At 43.0% G+C, this 18,924-nt stretch overlaps 1 protein-coding gene across 2 annotated transcripts in view; it reads left to right on the forward strand.

The window, feature by feature from the left end:
* Positions 1-18,924, forward strand: part of RAB11FIP1 (RAB11 family interacting protein 1) — a 33,943-nt gene that overhangs the window by 9,953 nt on the left and 5,066 nt on the right. The window contains exons 2-5 of one of the 2 annotated variants that reach the window (XM_023551114.2): positions 7,712-8,154; positions 9,589-10,390; positions 11,393-13,261; positions 14,233-14,341. In XM_023551114.2, the coding sequence (XP_023406882.2) occupies positions 7,712-8,154; positions 9,589-10,390; positions 11,393-13,261; positions 14,233-14,341 (3,223 nt within the window). The remainder of the gene's footprint in view (positions 1-7,711; positions 8,155-9,588; positions 10,391-11,392; positions 13,262-14,232; positions 14,342-18,924) is intronic. The other variant, XM_023551115.2, reaches the window with a different exon arrangement.

Raw genomic sequence — 18,924 nt, forward strand, 5'->3', positions numbered from 1 at the left:
TTGTGTCATCAGCATATCTCAGGTTATTAATGAGTCTTCCTCCAATCCTGCCACTCTCCTCTTCTTCATATAGTCCAGCTTCTCATATTATTTGCACAGTGTACACATTGAATAGTATGGTAAAAGGATACAACCCTGAGGCACACCTTTTCTGATTTTGAACCAAGTAGTATCCCCTTGTTCTGTTCCAATGACTGCTTCTTGGTCTATGTATAGGTTCCACATGACCACAATGAAGTGTTACGGAATTCCCATTGTTTGCAATGTTATCCATAATTTGTTATGATCCATGATTTGTTATGATCTGTACAGTTGAATGCCTTTGCATAGTCAAAAAAAAATGGGTAAACATCTTTCTGGTATTCTCTGCTTTCAGCCAAGGTCCATTTAATATTAGCAATGACATCCCTCATTCTGTGTCCTCTTCTGAATCTGGCTTGAATTTCTGGCAGTTCCCTGTTGAGATACTGCTGCAACCGTTTTTGAATGATCTTCAGCAAAATTTTACTTGTGTATAATATTAAGAGTATTGTTCCATAATTACCACTTTGTTGGATCACCTTTCTTTGGAATGGGCACAAATATGGATCTTTCAAATATGGTTAGCCAGTTTTCTGTCATCAACATTTCTTGGCATAGATGAGTGAGCACTTCCAGCTTTGCATCTATTTGTTGACACATCTCAATTGGTATTCCATCAATTCATGGAGCTTTGTTTTTCACCAGTGCCTTCAGTGCAGCTTGGACTTCTTTCTTCAGTACCATCAGTTCTTGATCATAGGCTACCTCCTAAAATGATTGTGCGTCGAGCAGTTCTTTTTGGTATAGTGACTGTGTATTCCTTCCCTCTTTTCATGTTTCCTGCATCATTCAATATTTTGCCCATAGAATCCTTCATATTGCAGCTTGAGATTTGAATTTTTTCTTCACTTCTTTTAGCTTGAGAAATGCCAAACATGTTCTTCCCTTGTGGTGTTGTAACTCCAGGTCTTTTGACATTTCATTATAATACTCCACTTGTCTTCTCAAGCTGCCCTTTGACATCTTCTGTTCATTTCTTTTGTGTGATCATTTCTTCTGTTCGCTTTAGCTACTCTACGTTTGAGAGCAAGTTTCAGCGTCTCTTCTGACATCCATTTGGTCATGCTTTTCTTTCTTTCCTGTCTTTTTAATAACCTTTTGCTTTCTTCATATATGATGTATGACATTCATATATGATGTCCTTGATGTTATCCCACAACTCGTCTGGTCTTCGGTCATTAGTGTTCAATGCATCAAATCTATCCTTGAGATGGTCTCTAAATTCAGGTGGGATATACTCAAGGTTGTACTTTGGCTCTTGTGGACTTGTTTTAATTTTCTTCAGCTTAGCTTGACTTGCATATGAGCAATTGATGGATTGTTCTGCAGTTGGCCTCTGGAGTTGTTCTGACTGATGATATTGAGCTTCTCCATTGTCTTTTTCCACAGATGTAGTCGATTTGATTCCTGTGTATTTCATCTCGCGAGGTCTGGGTATATACTTGCCGTTTATGTTGTTGAAAAAAGGCATATGCAATGAATAAGTCATTAGCCTTGCAGAACTCTATCATGTGATCTCCAGTGTTGTTTCCATCCAAGACTATATTTTCCAACTACTGATCCTCCTCCTTTGTTTCCAACTTCCACATTCCAATCACCAGAAGTTATCAATGCGTCTTGATAGCGTGTTTGATCAATTTAAGACTGCAGAAGTTGGTAAATATCTTCAGTTCCTTCAAATTGGCATTAGTGGTTGGTGCGTAAATTTGAATAATAGTTATATTTCTGGTCTTCCTTGTGGGCATATGGATATTATCCTATCACTGACAGCATTGTACTTCAGGATACATCTTGAAATGTTCCTTTCAATGATGAATGTGACACCATTCCTCTTCAGTATGTCATTCCCAGCATAGTAGGTCATATGATTGTCTGATTCAAAATGGCCAATAGCAGTCCATTTCAGCTCACTAATGCCTAGATATGGATCTTTATACATTCCATTTAATTTTTGATGACTTCCAATTTTGCTAGATTCATACTTTGTACGTTCCATGTTCAGATTATTAATGAATGTTTGCAGCTGTTTCTTCTCATTTTGAGTCGTGCCACATCAGCAAATGAAGGTCTCGGAAGCTTAACTCCATCCCTGTCATTAATGTTGACTTTTCTTTGAGGAGGAAGCTCTTTCCCCCAGTTGTATTTTGAGTGCCTTCTAACCTGAGGGGCTCACCTCCCAACACTATATCAAACTAATGTTCTGCTGCTATTCAAAAGGTTTTCACTGGCCAATTTTTTAAGAAGTAGATTGCCAGGACCTTATTCCTAGTCTGTCTTAATCTGGAAGCTCAACTGAAACCTGTCCACCACGGGTGACCCAGCTAGTATTTGAAATACTGGTGGCATTGCTTCCAGCATCATAGCAACACGCAAGCTACCACAGTATGACAGGTTGACAAACGAGTGGTGGCAGAACCTTGTAGGTGTTCTCAACTGCTAACCAAATGATTTTCAGCTTTGTTTTTATCCCATAGGGAAAATAATTAAGGAATTGCTTTTTTAAATATCTTCATCTAAGCAACATTGAATGTATCTTCTATCCCAAACAGGATGTCACATGCTGTTCTGCTCTTCCTGCTTCTTTCCTCATTGAAGGACATAATCCCCTGTGTCATGATGCCTGGTTACTGTGGAGATGATTAATACTACAAGTCATGGTTGAAATTTTGAATAGAAAGTAGGCTGTGAATCCATGCTGGACCCATAGACAGCTACGCCCTGGAATCAACCACAAAAACTTCTAAAGTGTTTGAAGTAACATGTAGAGCTGGTTGTCCTCCTTTGCTCTTCTGGAGCCTCTGTGTTGAATACACCCAGTTGTCTTTGAGTCGATTCTAACTTGTGACAACCCCATGTCTGCCAGAGTTGAACTGTGCTCCATGGGGTTCTCAGTGGCTGATTTTTCAAAAATAGATCACCAGGCCTTTCTTCTGAGATGTCTCTGGGTGGACTTGAACCTCCAACCTTTCAGTTAGCAGCTAAGAGTATGTTATTATTCACCACCAGGGACTCCACATTGATGTAGTAGTTACTAATTTTGCTGGAGAGTTCCTAAGCAAGTAGTTCTTAGAGCCTTGGGGGGTTAAATTAGCTGAGAGCCTTATTTGTGTGTGAATGTCCTTATTTGTGAGGACATTGTATATTTTAGCAGGAGTTTCTTTTCATTTTTAATTAATTCCCTGTGCTTCAAAGTTAAAAAAGAGTAGGCAGCAGTTATCCCAGTATTACAAATACTTTGTTATATTTGGTGAGCTGCTTCTAGCACACTGGAGGGTAAGCTTTTCAGGGGCAAGGACTGGTCTCTTCTTTTTGTTTCCAATGTCTGGCATATATGTGGTAGTTGCTCAAAAAAAAAAAAAATTTTTTTTTTTTGAACCGAATCTCTGAAGCCATCATTTCTCTGTCTGCCCTCTGGAATGCTTTAAAGGAAAAACATGTTTGCTGCAGCTGCAGAAAGATTATTTTTGAGACATACCAGTCAGTCCTTCACAAGTGTAGTCCTGAATGTCTGCAGGGATGGACCATGAGACTTTGCGTCTCCCAGTAGCAGGAACCGCACTGCCCTGCCCCGGCCACATTCCAGTGGAAAGGCCCTCTGGGCCAGCTTACGGTGTGTTTGAGAAACTGTATGTTCTGAGGCAAACTGGCATGGTGGGATGGTTTTACCATTCCCAGAATGACTGTCTAAAAGCCTAAGAGATTTTACAGTGCCGGTCCAAGCACTAGCCCCCAGTCAGGTTACTTGGGAGGTAGATCTGTGTTCTGCAGCCTGCTCCTGCATGTGTCTTCCTTACTGTATCTAGTTCATCCTTTGTCTAAAAACTCGTTACCATTGAGTTGATTCCGACTCCTAGCAACCCTGTAGGATAGAGTAGAACTGTCTCATAGGGTTTACAAAGCTGTAATCTTTCCAGAAGCAGACTGCCACCTCTTTCTCCTGTGGAGCGGCTGGTGGGTTTGAACTGCCAACATTTTGGTTGGCAGCTGAGCGCTTAACCCACTGCACCACCAGGACTCCTTATCCTTTGTCTCCACTTTCTTATTTCTCTTAATAAGATGTCTTTTTGAAACTATGGAAGAGTTAAATGACTTTTTGTATACTTTTAGCCATTACCTTGGGTATGACCAAAAAGAATGGTCAGGTGGCCTGTTCAGAGAATGTGCATTTTTGCTTGTGTGTGCCCAGACCACCCCCAGAGGGCATGCAAGAAACTGGTCATAGTGGTCATGTCTGGGAGGAAGCCTGAGGCAGGGGCCCAGGAGGAGTAGGAAGACTCAACGTGTCATTCTATACCATGTTGTGTGATTTTTTTACCCCAAGTTTATTCCCGAGTTATTACTTTAAAATGTAGTTTATGTAAGTTTCTTATCACTTTCTCGATATGCAGAGATTGTTTTAAATTTGAATTATGAGTAAAAATGATTATTTGCTTACATAAGAGATCATTTAATTTTTTGGTAGACTCCAGGATTTTTGTAGAATATGGGCATTTTTTTTTAAGTTGTTATATTGGGATTATGGCCTTCTTTCTGTGCTTTGCCCTTTGGACCAGGAAAATGGACCCAGCCCTGATGTCTGAGCTAGCCTAAGCTTCCTGGGCCTCCCTGAAAGGTAATGCTAGAACACACCCATACTGTATCACATGCTCTGTGGCCTCTGCTGGGTCTTCATTATTTATGAACTACTTCCGTGAGGTGCAGGAATTACGCAAACCAAAAAACAAAGGCTCAGAAACACTTAAAGTGGAATTGATGCTTAAATGTGAAAACCTACAAACGTGTTCGGAATTTCTCAGTGAGAGCCATTCTTGGGCCACGGCTTTCACCTTGTTATCAAATTATGCCTGTGTCAGATAACCCTCGCTTAAGCAGTTTTTGAATGTAACGATAGGGATAGTCTTGGGTAATAGAAGAAGCAACTCCTGACCTCCTTTCCAGCTTTAAGAAGTCCAGCTCAGAGTTTTAGATATTCGGAACATTTGCCTGAAATGCTTACCTGCCCATGAGCCGGCAGAGTTTTCACATCCTGAAAGAGCCCTGTGGCTTCTCCTGCTACCTACCTGGTATTTGGTTTTAGGTGTTTGCACAGATGCTTGTGAAAATAAGCAGTAAGAACAGTTGGTGTAGTTTCTTTTCACACCTCCTTGTTGGTGTTGGAAGTTTCCAAAACAAATTCCACTTTGGTGCCAGGGGATTGGGTTTGAGTATCAGGTAATAATAGGCCCCCAGGGAAGGACTCGGGCGGCGTAGTAGTTAAGAGCTACGGCTGCTTACCAAACGGTCGGCAGTTCAAATCCACCAGCTGTTCCTTGGAAACCCTATGGGACAGTTCTATTCTGTCCTATAGGGTTGCTATGAGTCAGAATAGACTTGAGGGCAATGGGTTTAGGGAGGACTCTGGAGTTGGCTGTAGCCTCCCTCCAAATAAACAGACTTTGGCATTGATACTTTCAGGAAGGTGAGCCTGGCCCCAGGAACTGTCACAGTGGCCTTCTTTGAAGGCCTGTAGCTGCTGACAGAAGAGGCTGTATAAAGGAAGCCCCTGGCTGACCCCTCCCCTGGACGGACAGGGGAAGCACCCTGCCTGCCTGCAGCTGCCCTGGTCATCTGAGCCACAGCTTTCAGGCTTTCAGCTGTCAGCCACTTCCCCTTTTCAGGTGCCTACAATTGGTATTTACAAAAACCTTTCTGTCACCTAGGCTACCGTTTAGCACATGACTGTCAGAAGAGAAAAAATACAAATAATCCTCTCAACATCGAAGTGACAAATAGACAAACGATTCCAGGCCAGGCCCTGGAAACTATATGGGAAAGACATTAAGCTGGCAGGGGTGAAGTTGTCTGTAAAGACAACACCCAACCCTTCCGCCCCCCTCCCCCAGCTGTGGATTGTGGTTTTAAACCATAGATTTCCCCTAGAGGTCTAAAATTGGAGCTTACATCATTTTATCAGATCCGGGATACGCACCGTGTTAATCCAGTTTAAATTTTTCTTGATGACTTTGCATGTTGGACTTTATGTAATCTTGTAATTTACCGATTGATGGCAAGCTACGGGTTTTCCCCCACTCTCCTTTTATCTTGGGGTATTTTAAATTAGAAGCTTAAACTTGCTTCAAAAAGAATTTAAAATCGAGCCTTTCTGTCTGTATTGCAAAAGATGGCCCACAGAAGGTAAGTTAGGAGAGAGAGTACAAAGCAGGAAACCTGACGGAGGAGAGAGAAGTCTGAGCTTTGGAGAAATGCAGAGCTGATTCAGAATCTTGTCTGTGCTTCTGAACAATTGCATGACTTAGTACAAAGGGCCTAACTTCTGAGCCTTGATTTCTTCATCTCTGTAGTGGGTGGAATATCCACTTTGTCATTCTTGTGAGACTTCGATAAGGACATTTCTAAGTGTGTTCAGTGCCAGGTATGTCGTAGGTGCCGTTTAAATGTTAGTTTTCTGCTTCCCTCAGCCTCTTTTCTCTGAGTGTAGAATGAGCTAAGATCGTGGAGGCAGCGATCAGCCCTGTGAACAAAACACAGATGAAGGTGAAAGAGGAAGCTGTACTTATTTGGGCAAAATCATCATTTCCTTAAAGTCCACGTCCCTCAGCTCTGAAGTAGGTCACTGGAAAGAACGCCAGAATGTGGGTTCTCAGTTTGTGAGGGTGACCCTGTATGGGGAGCTGTTTGTCTCGCAGTGGTTATGCCACTAACCAGGCTCACATTCTTGCAGTTTACCAAAGAGATCAGATTCCCAGATGGAAAATGAATACCAAAGGAAGATTTTCTTTTTTTTTTTTTTAAAGTGTCTGGCATGTAGTAGGTGCTCAGAAAAAAAAAATTTTTTTTTGAACCGAATCTTCGCAGTCATTTCTCTCTCAGTTCCGTGGTGTGTTGGCTTAACTGCACATTGTTTTTAAGACAGACCAGTTAGTGCTCACCTGCTGCCAAACCAGTCAGTGGCATTGGACTGATACAATACCATTTGCCATATCTTGAAATAGTTTGCAAATTCCCAAGTGAAATGCTTAAATGATTGAAATATTCATTTCTTTTTTTTATAACCTTTAAGCTAGGGAGGAATGCGTCCTTTCCAGTTTTTCTCTTTTATTAATCTTTGTCTTACATATTCCGTTACTAAATGGCAGGGACTGTTCCTTACTACAAACTCTTCATTTTTCTCTGAGATTTACATATAGGTTTGCACACTATCTTCTTAGCTGTTTTTGTATGATTTTTGAATTTTTAGCCTACTGAAGGAAAATACCAGTCATCGGAAATGACTTTGTAGAATGGTTATGTTATATATATATATATATATTTTTTTTTTTTTTAGAAATAGCTTTTTAGCGAATCAGGATTTTAGGCGATGACAGTAAGTACAAAACCAGACCAGATCTTTGCCTCGTGAGTGTCTTCTCAAAAGTTCTGCCCTCATCCCCCATCCCACCCACTGCCCCTGCAAAAACAGAGCATAAGAACGTGTTTGTGTCTGAAGTTGGTAGTAGCAGAGAGGAGAGGCTAGTTAGGCTTGGAGATCGTTTGTGAAAATTGTTTCAATACATGTGTATTTATCACAGTTAAAAAAAATTGCTTCAGGCTCTTCAGTTCAAAGGTAACCTCTCAGCCTTTCTCCTTGTAGGTGGTATACCTTGAAATCCAAACCAGGAAAGAAGGATAAAGAGCGAGGAGCAATTGAGGTTGACATCCAGTTTATGAGAAACAACATGACTGCTAGCATGTTTGACCTTTCCATGAAAGATAAGTCTCGGAACCCATTTGGAAAACTAAAAGACAAGATCAAGGGGAAGAATAAGGATAGCGTATCCGATTCCGCTTCTGCCATTGTCCCCAGCGTGACACCCTCAGCTGACAGTGATGATGAGTCTTCTAACAAAGACAAGAAAAAGAAATCAAAGATCAAGACCTTGTTCTCCAAGTCTAATCTGCAGAAAACACCACTCTCCCAGTCCATGTCCGTCCTGCCTACTTCCAAGTCAGACAGAGTGCTGCTTCGTCCTGGAGACTTTCAGTCCCGGTGGGAAGATGAAGACAATGAGGACGACTCCTCTTCCACCTCAGACAGTGAGTTTCTTCCTTCTTCTCACTGGGTTTTTCTTCCTTAACTTAGCCTACTTGCTTTGGGAGAGAAGAAACAAACGTATTGTGTGTGCGTGTGTGTGTGCGTGTGTGTGTGCATGCGTGCGTGCGCACGTGTGTGCATAAGCACCAAAAACACGTTTTAAAGAAGAGATTTTAATTCAGCTCTTATTTACCAAGATGATGAGGATGAGAATGAAGATGATGGGGTATCTTAATCTTGGTTAGGCGGCCCTCTCTATCTTCTAAGCCCTCTGGTTTCTAAGAATGTATAAATACTTTTAAAAATGCCTGGTACTGGTCTAGTTGCTTCCATGAACTACTGACTCCTTTGCCATGAGACCATAAGAACTGGATGGCGCCCAACTACCCTTACTGAACTTTTTGGTCAAGGACTCAATAGAAGAGTTCTGATCAAAAGGGGAAAAAATGTGGAACAGAATTTCAAATTTCTTAAAGAATCCAAACTTACTGGACCAATTGAGATTGGAGGAACTCCCAGATTTCTTGCCCTGAGAAAATTTTTGAACCTTGAACTGAAACTATCCCCTGAAATCATCTTCAAACTAAACAGTGGTTTAGCTGAACTAATAAAAAATGTTCACCTTGAGTGTTGTGCTCTTGTAAAGGATTATCTATATCAGATGAAATTGACAATAGTAACTTTAACGAATAGATGAGTAGTTTATGGGGTAGTGAGCCTAAGTCAATGGTGGTGAAAATATAGGGAGAGATAGCAAGAATGGTGATGCATTGTGAAGAATATAACGAATGTCATTGAACTGTACATGTGGAAATTGTTGAATGGGTTTATGAACTGTTGTATATATTTTCACCAAAAAAAAAAAAAGGCCTGGTTTTGTAACTAAGGTGTATTAGGACACATTTTGTAAGCTAACAAAGTTTATCAATGTTTTTTTAAAAAGGGTAAAACATTATAGTAATTATATAACCTTATAGTGTAGTATTTCATTAATTTATCAGCTATTTATTGAGCTTCTATCTTGTGCTTTAACCCTCATGGGATACATTCTAGTGGAAGCTAAAGAATCCACTTCCTTCTACTCTGAATTAACTGTGTATTTTGAACTTCAATTTTAATTACCAAATCCTTACTATTGGCCAGATTATGTTACTCCACCGAGAGTGTTGCCCTTTTCATTGGTTTAACACAGGGTTTCTCACCTTTAGCACTATGGACATTTTGGACTGGATAATTCCTTGTTATGGGTGGTGGGAGGGCTGTGCTGTACATTACAGGACGTTTAGCAGCGTCGCTGACTACCCACTAGATGCCAGTAGCACCCCACTAGTTGTGGCAACCAAAATGTATCCGGACATTGACGGACACCCCCTCCCCAGTTGTGAACCACTTGTTCAACTTCTTATCCCTTTCTGTTTTTGTTTTTCTCCCCATAGTCATGACTCACAAGAGAACAACAAGTGCAGATTCCAAGCAACTGAACCAGATCAACTTCAGCCTGTCCAAAAAGGAAGGACTCTCCTTTCTCGGTGGCCTTCGGTCAAAGAATGACACCCTTTCCCGCTCTAATGTCTGTATCAATGGGAACCATGTTTACCTGGAGCAGCCAGAATCCAAGAGTGACACCAAGGACAGCAGTCCTTCCTCCTCCCCGTCCCCCCAGGGCTTCACGAGGAAGCATTTGTTCTCATCCACAGAAAACCTCGCTCCTCGGTCTTGGAAGGAGCCTGGGGAAGCAGGTGGAGTGGCATCCGACAGGCAGCCCTCCGAATCTTCCACACAAGACTCTTTGAAATCCATGTCTCTGCCATCCTACCGACCAGTGGCTAGTGGGGACGTTAGGGGAAACATGGCCCCAGGGAACTTGGAGACTGCAAAAGAAACCAAAGAAAGCAAGAAGCAGGAGAACAAGAAGCCCTCTTTGCTTTCTCTGGTGACAGGAAAGAAGGATGTGACTAAGGGCAGTGAAGGCGAAAGCCCTGCTACCATCCCAGTGAAGGAGAAGGAGGGCGCGCCCCCAGAAATCAAACCAAAGCAGGATGGGTTGGAGCCTGTTAAAGACGTTATGAGACAGTCTGAGAAAGATACTCCAGCTCTTGTCTCTGGACGGGGTAAATCTCTAAACCCCTTTGAAGAAATACAGATCACAGAACCAGAAGCTGAGCCAGAGTCCAGAACTGAACCTAAACCACCTGTCCTCTCTGCAAGGGCTCCCCAGACCAAAGCCGTCAAACCTAGGTGAGTCTTGGCTCTTCTCATGCAGGGCCTCCCACCTCACTACTCATGGTATTCAGCAAAGCCTACCATTAAAGCGCACCTTGCTTATTCCATGGCGGTACACATCTATGCCAAAGGTATACTAGTCTGAGTCGTTTTTTTTTAACCAGTCCCTGCTACCTGCCTAACCTGCCCCACACAAATCAAAATAATGTTGCCCAGCCCAAAGCCACTGGTCCAGCAGGCATAGCCTGTCCCTCTCAGTATGACAGTCAGACCCCAGTGGAAGTTCATGCCGTGGTCCCTAGCAGGTTCTGAGTGTTGCAAGTTGGGAATACTAGATTTGGGTTGTGACAGGTGCAGAATGTGTGTTTCTTAAGCTCTTCTTGCAGATCTTCCTCAGAGGCAAATGTTTTCTCTTTGCACATTGCCATATTGGTTTGCTGGCACGAGGTCCACTCTTGAGTGTGTTGCAACAGTTCTCTCTGTGTTTACTTTGCCTGCTGTTGCAAGAGCCCAGGTGGGCCTTGGGGAATTTCTGCTTTTGGCATGACTCACATTCACGTCGACAGTACCTCTGTGGCCTGGGGTGTGAGAGGCTTTGTTTTGGAGATTCTGCTTACTTTGGTCTGACACACACACACACACACCCAGTTCCTCTTCAGAATCTGGGCCTGTTGTCTCATGATACATCTTCTACTGCTTTGAACTTTTTAGATGCTTGTCGCCCTGCAGTAACCCAATGCTAGTGTTCTGTGTTGATCACCGAAAGAAGCCGTAGGCTGTTGCTTTAGGATCTTTCCATTTCTGTTGCAGCAGACCTCTGTGTTGCAGATGTGCTTGGTGATGAAAGTGGCCCTTTCGTATGTTAAGTATTGGTGTTCTTTCTTTAGTTTCTTAAGATTCTGCCCCAAAAGTAAAAAAGTTCTCCCCTTTTGAACAACTTTAGTTTTATTTATTTATTTTGGTCTCTTACGATGCATCTGCAACTGACCTGCAGACTTTATTTTGTCCTTTTTACAGACTGGACGTGTCTCCAGAGGCTCAACCCAAAGCCGGGCTTCCTTCTTCCCCTGACTCGCCTCTCTTTTTTTCCACTCTCTCGTCCGATTCTGGTCAGACCCCTCTACCTACTGAATTGGGGCGTGATTCAGAGACACAGTCCTCTGAAAGTCCTTCTGTCTTCTCCTCTCTCTTATCTCCCATACCAGCTCCCATTTCCACATCCACTCCTATTGAAAGCTGGCCTTACACAGACAAGGGCCAGGCCAGTTCTGAAGAACCATCTCTGCACCTTAAAGCAGAGTTGCAAATGGAGAGTGTAATGCAAGTTCCAAATACTGTTTCTTCTGCCTTGGGATCACTTTCCAAACAGCCACCCGATCCGGTGTGTAGAGGGGCAGAAGACTCCCCAGTGGGGAAGACCGATGAGTTAGAGACAGGAAAGAATACCAGCAACGAGGAACCCGAAAACTCTCTCCTGGAGCAGCCTGAAGTGGGGCAAAAAGGGGAGCTTCTGAGGTTTTCCCCGCCAGAACAAGACTCCATCCCTTCATCTGAAGAGGCCCAAGAAAAAACATTTGCCCTTTCAGTCAGAAGTGGCAGAACTGAAAGCTCAGTGGGGAAGCCACACATGGGGGAAAGCACAGACTCTGAGACTCAGTCTAGATCTTGGGTGGAAAACAAATTTAAAGAAGATGAGGTGAGTTCTGCAACTGAAGAGGTGGCACCCCCTCTTAAAATGGGAGAATCAGTCCCCCCACTTGATTCGGTGACACAGAAACATGAAGAGATGGATCTGAATGCCAGCAAAGGCCAAAAGAAAGTCCAGAAGCGTGTGTCATTTTCTGAGCAGCTCTTCACAGAAGAGGAGGTGGAGAGGTCCACTGGATGGATGGAAGAAGACAGAAGTAACTCCCAGGAACTGACCCGTGAAAGGGCTGCTGCTGAAAGCGTGTGTGACGGGGAGCCCTCTGAGTCTCCCCACACAGAAGGCTCAGAGAGGGAAGCTGTGGCTGAGCCTGGGCTGTTGGACTGTGGTGTGTTGGCTCCCATGGTGGAGCATGAGGAGAGTTTCTCAGAAGCCCCCATGAGTGAAGCAAGCTCAGAGAAAGACACTGTACCCATTAGAACAGCGGGAGACGATACCCTCATGGAGCAGTATCAGAGCAAAGCCAGTGATCATGAAGGCCTGTTGTCTGATCCCCTGAGTGATCTTCAATCTGCCGCGGATGTTAAATCTCCAGTCATGGCCGATCTGAACCTAACGCTGCCTTCCATTCCTGAAGTCGCATCGGATGATGAAAGAGTAGACCAGGTTGAAGGTGTCAGAGGGACAGCAAGGGTGGCAGCTCTGGAAGTAGGAGCATCCTCCTTGAGCATGTTACCTCCCTGTCCTGAGAAGAAAAAGGGACCGAGTGATGTGGGAGATGGTTCTGCAGTGCCTGCAGAGAGCCCTCATGACTTCAGGTCTAAAGCATCTGTTACAACTTCTTCAGAGCAAATGGCAGCTTTAGGAATTCATGAAGCACATCTTGGCAAGAGCTCCAGCTTGGATAAACAGCTGCCAGGTCCTGGCGGCAGTGAGGAAGAAAAACTGGAGGGAAATGAGAGGCCAAGCCAGCCTCCTGGCACGTCCCTGGACCCTCCCGTTTCCAGTCCTTCCCTCTGTGAGCCCTTTTCTGCCACACACTCTCTCCCTAGCTCTCCACATTCTAACACTCACCACACTAGTTCAGCAGAATCTCCCCAAAAAGCCACAGCAGAGGGCTCCGCTGCTAAAGTTGAAAATTCTGGGAAGAGGAAGCCGCTTCTTCAGGCCTGGGTCTCACCCTCAGAGACACATCCAGTCTCAGCTCAGCCAGGCGCTGGAACTTGGTCAGCCAAGCACAGGTGAGAGACGGGCAAGATTGTCTTCATAAATGTGAGCCATGTTCCTCCTCTTGGCTTTTTAACTGCAGAGGTTTTGGCTTTCTAGCCACACAGAGGTTCTGATGTTATAACCAGTCTGTTTTGTTGGTAGGGCCTATTTTAAAGGGCTTCCCCCCGTGGTGGGAATACCTCAAGACCCCCCTGTGTTTTAGCAAGAACACAGTAGTAGTCTTCAAAGATAGTTTAGGAATTGTCCTGCAGTCAGATCTTGAGCTCTGAAATTGTAGCAATGTTCTGTGACCAGTATTTTAATAGTCTCAGAAACGTGCTGAGATTAAGTGGTAGAATCTAGCAGTGTGAAAACTTCCTTTAATTTAAGCACTGCCTGATGTAAAGCTGGCATGTTTCTTCTGAACTTTTTACTGTTGAAGAACATAGGCCCTGCAGGGACTTGCAGGGTGGAATCATAGGTTATAGTTACCTCCAAAAAGCAACCCCCTGCTGTCGAGTCGATTCTGACTCACAAAATCCTATAGGACAGAGTCCAGCTGCCCTGTAGAGTTTCTGAGGCTTTAAATCTTTACGTAAGCAGACTGCCACATCTTTCACCCACAGAGCCACTGGGGGTTTCGAACTGCTGACCTTTCGGTTAGCAGCCGAGCGCTTTAACCACTGTGCCACCAGAGCTCCTTTCCCAAAGTAAGAGACTGCCTTTTATGTTCTCCTGGTATTCATGAGATAAAGGTCTTGTGTAAATATCAAGACACCTGACCAAGGGTATGCTTTGCTGGCTTGCATGTGGCTGCTTGGTTCTGACTTCTTTCATTTCACAGGACCTTAGACATTGGCATGTGTTGGATTGGAGATGTGAACACAGCATGTCGCCAGTTGCCTTCCTTGTCGATCTTTCTGGCTGCCATCTTTGAGATGGGCAGTTTCTCAGTTCTGCCATTACTGAGAGGTCTAAGGGTCCCTTTTCTGCTTCTCTTTAGACTTCATCCTGTGAAGCCAATGAACACAACAGCCACGAAGGTTGCTAACTCCAGTTTGGGAACTGCCACCATCATCAGTGAGAACTTGATCAATGAAGCCATGATGAAGGTATGTCTTCTCTAAGAAGGTGGCATGGTAGTTAGGATTCTACCAAAAATTTCTAGAGCCACCATTATTTACATCACCCTGGTAACAGGTAGTGACAGGACTAGTTTAATCATAGTTCTGGTATCTTTGGATAGCCTTTGAAAGCCCCTAGATTTTCCACTGGATAATATCTTTCCCTGATAGTTATTTAGTTATTGTTTAATTTTTTTTTTATGTCTCAAGGAGCATGGTTGACTCCAACACTTCTTTTTGGCGAGAAGAAAATGTCATCTACAGTCTGGCCCATTCAAAGCAGGTGTTTCAGTTCCCACGTGTCCTTTCTTACCTTTCAGTAAGAATATATCATTGTCGTTGTATTCACTATGTGAATGTACTTTTTTTGTAACTTTATTTTGAAATCATTTCAAAGTGATAAAAAAAGTTGCAAGCATAGTACAAAGAACTGTGTGTCCTTCATCCTGATTTACCAGTTGGTAACATTTTACCAGTTGGCTTTATCATTCTCTCCCTTGCTCTTTCTCCGTCTTCTCACTGTGGATATGCTTACACATATTCATACATTATTTTCTTTCCAAACCATTTGAGAGTAAGTTTCCTGCATCATGTCCCTTTCCCCTTAAATAAGTGCGTAAACCCTAAGAAAAATGACTTTTTTCAAAATCAGGAAATGTAGCATCAACATAATACTATTTTCTTATCTGTAGTCCATATTTCAACTTGACCAGTTGACCAGTTGTCCCAGTAGAATCCCTTTTAGTTGTAGTTCCCCCCTCCGCCCTGTCAAGGATCCGATCCACAGCTGTTCGTTGCATCTAGTGTTCTTGCCTCCTTGTCGTTGTCAGTTGCTCGTGAGTCTATTCTGACTCATGGCAACTCCTGGTCTTCTCTGACTTAGCATCACACAGACTAGGAGAGAATGATTTACTAAGGAATTGGTAACCTTAAGTTTGTAAGAATGTGTTGTGTTTCAGCTGCTCCATGGGATTTTCAAGGCCGTGACCGTTTGGGAAGCAAATCACTAGGGCTGTCTTCTGAGGTACCTCTGGGTGGGTGTGAACTGCCACCCTTTCAGCTAGTCAAGCATTTAACTGTGTCACCCAGAGATTTCTCTTGTTTCTTTTGTTGTTGTTGTTGTGTGCCATTGAGTTGATTTTGACTCATAGCGACCCTATAGGACAGAGTAGAGCTGCCCCATAGGGTTTCCTAGGCTGAAATCTTTAGGGGAGCAGGTCGCACAGAACGGCCGTTGGGTTCGAACTGCTGACCTTTCAGTTAGCGGCCGAGTGCTTGACCATTGCACCACCAAGGCTCCTCCTTGTCCCTTTACTCTCTTCCGTTCTGGAACAGTTCCTCAGCCTTTCTTTGTCTTGTTAAGACACTAACTTTTTAAAGAGTTTAAATCCGTTGTTTTGTTGACTTTTCCTCAGTTAGGGTTTGTTTGATGTCTCCTCATGATTTGGTTGAGGTTATATTCATTCTGACAGGAATTAACCACGCAAGTAATGCTTCCTTCTCACTGCGTCATTAAGGAGGTACAGGCGATCGTTTTGTCCCGTTAGTGGGCGTGTTAACGCCGATGACTTAGCATGGGTGATGTCTGCCAGGTTCTCCACTCTAAAGATGCTATTTTTTTTTTTTTTTTTTTCTTCACAACTAATAAGTAATTTGTGGGGAAATGATTTGGTACTATAAATATCCTGTTCCTCATCAAGCTTTCACTTCAACTTTCCGTACCCATTGACAGATATGGTGGTTGCAAAATGATGATTTATTTTCAAACTCTGCCACATGCGTGGGAACGCCCTGGAGTTCTCTTTTTCACTTAACAGTACGTCATAAGCTTTTCTGCATGTTGCTAGTTGATTATACTTTGAAATGATTATACCAGTAATTACTTAACCATTCTCCTATCACTGGATATTTAGGTTGTTTTCTGTTTTCTCTATGAATAGCACTATCATAAACAATTTCTTGCATGGAACTTTTTCTCTTCTTTTAGATTATTTCCTTAGGGTAAGTTGCCAGGAAGAGTATTACGGGATTAGAGGGCTTCCTCTCTTTCAAAAACATGAACTAACATTAAAAAACAACCGCTCTCCATAAAAACAAGACTAGCCTCCCAGATTACATCCTCGATGATCTCTGCTTTAGGGTGTCTTCATCCCGCCCTTTTTGGTGATAAAACTGGAATGATTTAGAATGCTGCCTTGTCGCAAACTCCTGGTCTTCTCTGACTCGGTGTCACGTGGACTAGGAGGGGATGATTTACTAAGGACCTGATGGCCGTAAGTTTGTAAGGACGTGTTGTATTTTAAATATGTGGAGAGGAACTTCCTAATTGACTACTGGGGACTGCAGTCTGTACAAATAAACTTTATTTTTATTTAGCAATAATTATTTATATTTTATATGGCACAGTGGTTAAGAGCTTGGCTGCTAACTAAAAGGTCGGCAGTTCAAATCCACCAGCCACTTCTTCGAAACCCTCTGGGGCAGTTCTACTCCGTCCTATAGGGTCACTGTGAGTTGGTTTTGACTCGATTGCAGCAGGTTTGGGTTTTTTTTAGTTTGTTTATATTCAGCAGTAATTAATTATTGCTGAAAACGAGTTAGCATCTTCTGACCCTCTTGCCCTTTCTTCCCTTGTAGCACTTGCGGACAAGCAGATGGTCACCGTCATTCTCAAAGCTAGGGGCCCTAACCAGAACTGTGTACCTGCTGTGTGCTAGGCCCAGCCCATCGAATGTCCCCTAAATTGACCAGTGCAGCTTGGCTAGCGTCTGTGTTGCAGGCAGAAAGGGCAGCACTTGTCTTCCTGGAGCTAATGCTATTTACCGGGAAACTGAGCAAAAGAACAGTATAAAGACATCAGCACAGCCAGCATAAGCGATGATAATGAAGATGGATCATTCAGCAGCCTCCCGTATACCCTTCCTTTTAGTGTGGAATGTAACTGGGCTGCAAAGAGAGACAAACACCTAGCTTTTGGGAAGTTAGGCCCTTGGCTCCCATTTTATTTACCCTTCAAAGTGCATTTAATCAGGGGTTTATCTCCTGGTGCTGATTTGGAGAGTCCTCTTCATTGTTATTGTTGTGTGACCCTATAGGGCAGAGTAGAACAGCCTTATAGGGTTTCCAAGGCTGTAATCTCAAGGCAGATTGCCACATCTTTCTCGCATGAAGTGGTTGATGGGCTTGAACCATTGACCTTTTGGTTAGCAGCGGAGCACTTAACCGCTGCACCACCAGGGCTGTTTCGATTGGGAGAGTAACTTGCCTTGAAGCAAAGGCAACTGCAGCTTGATTTGCTCATGATTTCCAAGCCCTGCTTCTGCCCCTCTGCCCGTCTGCAACCCGGCTTTTGGTCCTGGACCATACATACCTAGTAAATACTCTGAGTAAATATGGAAGGGTTTCTGGAGACTCTGTTATTGGCTTGCCATATAGACACTTTGTAATAAGGCATAAATAAGGCAATATTTATTTTCAAAAAACAAAACCCAAAAACCATTCTTGAGGAGGTTGCAAAGTAAGAGGGAGGTTAGGGAACGAAGTTGCACAGCTAAAGTTATGAAAAGCTAGCGGGGTCATTACTACAATGGCTTTTTTTTCTCCCCTTGGTTATTGTTTTAGGACCTCCACCCTGTATAGATGATTTATAACTAGGAGTATATTATTTGCTCCGGTGTCTTTAGCACTTCTGTTTTAAAATAACGAAGCCAACTAGATCCAAAAACCATCTGTCATATTATATGGAAAGTGTTGGACACGTATTTGAATGTACCTCATTAGAACGATGTAAAAACAAAATCCGGTGTAAAACTTCTGGCAGGAAATACATGATAACAGGCACCATCGTTTTTTTTTGTTTTTTGCTTTAACAGGTATTTTTTCCCTGCCTCGTCCTTTCCTCCACAGTTGGTCACTTTTCTGTAGTGGTGGATTGTCATAATGGTTAAGTGCTATGGCTGCTAACCAAAAGGTCAGCAGCCTGAGTCCACCAGGTGCTCCTTGGAAACTCTGGGGCAGCTCTACTCTGCCCTATAGGGTTGCTATGAGTCGGAATCGACTCGACAGCAGCGGGTGGTGGTGGGTTGTCATATAATTTTTAAAAATCATCACATGAATGGGATTTTCCTATGATTTAAAAATCTTTTATATACCTACACATGTACACGTACATCCTCCTCTCCCCCTTTGGATTTCAGAATCCAAACTCAGTAGCCGTTTGGCAGTTTGTACGAAGTACCTTAGGCATGCATACCTTTCCGTAGGTACTTACCCTAGACAGCTGTGTAGATGCGATACCGCCAGAGATACAGATTCCTGCATTTTAATTGAAAGCAGCCTAAATATCCAGCAGTAGAGGATTGCTTAAAATATAATGGAATTTTAAGTAGCCGTTAGAAAAGCAATTTTTGCTAAAATTTAACGATGGGAAAATGCTCACGAAATAATAAGTAAACCAAAAAAAAAGCTATGAAAATATTTTTTGTACCATGCTAAAGTTGTAAAACATGAACAAACCTAGGAAAAATAAGAAAGAGACCTAAATGTTTATGTGTCAGAATTATAGGTAATGA

The sequence above is a fragment of the Loxodonta africana genome, chromosome 19, assembly GCF_030014295.1.
Source record: "Loxodonta africana isolate mLoxAfr1 chromosome 19, mLoxAfr1.hap2, whole genome shotgun sequence".
Lineage (NCBI taxonomy): Eukaryota > Metazoa > Chordata > Mammalia > Proboscidea > Elephantidae > Loxodonta > Loxodonta africana.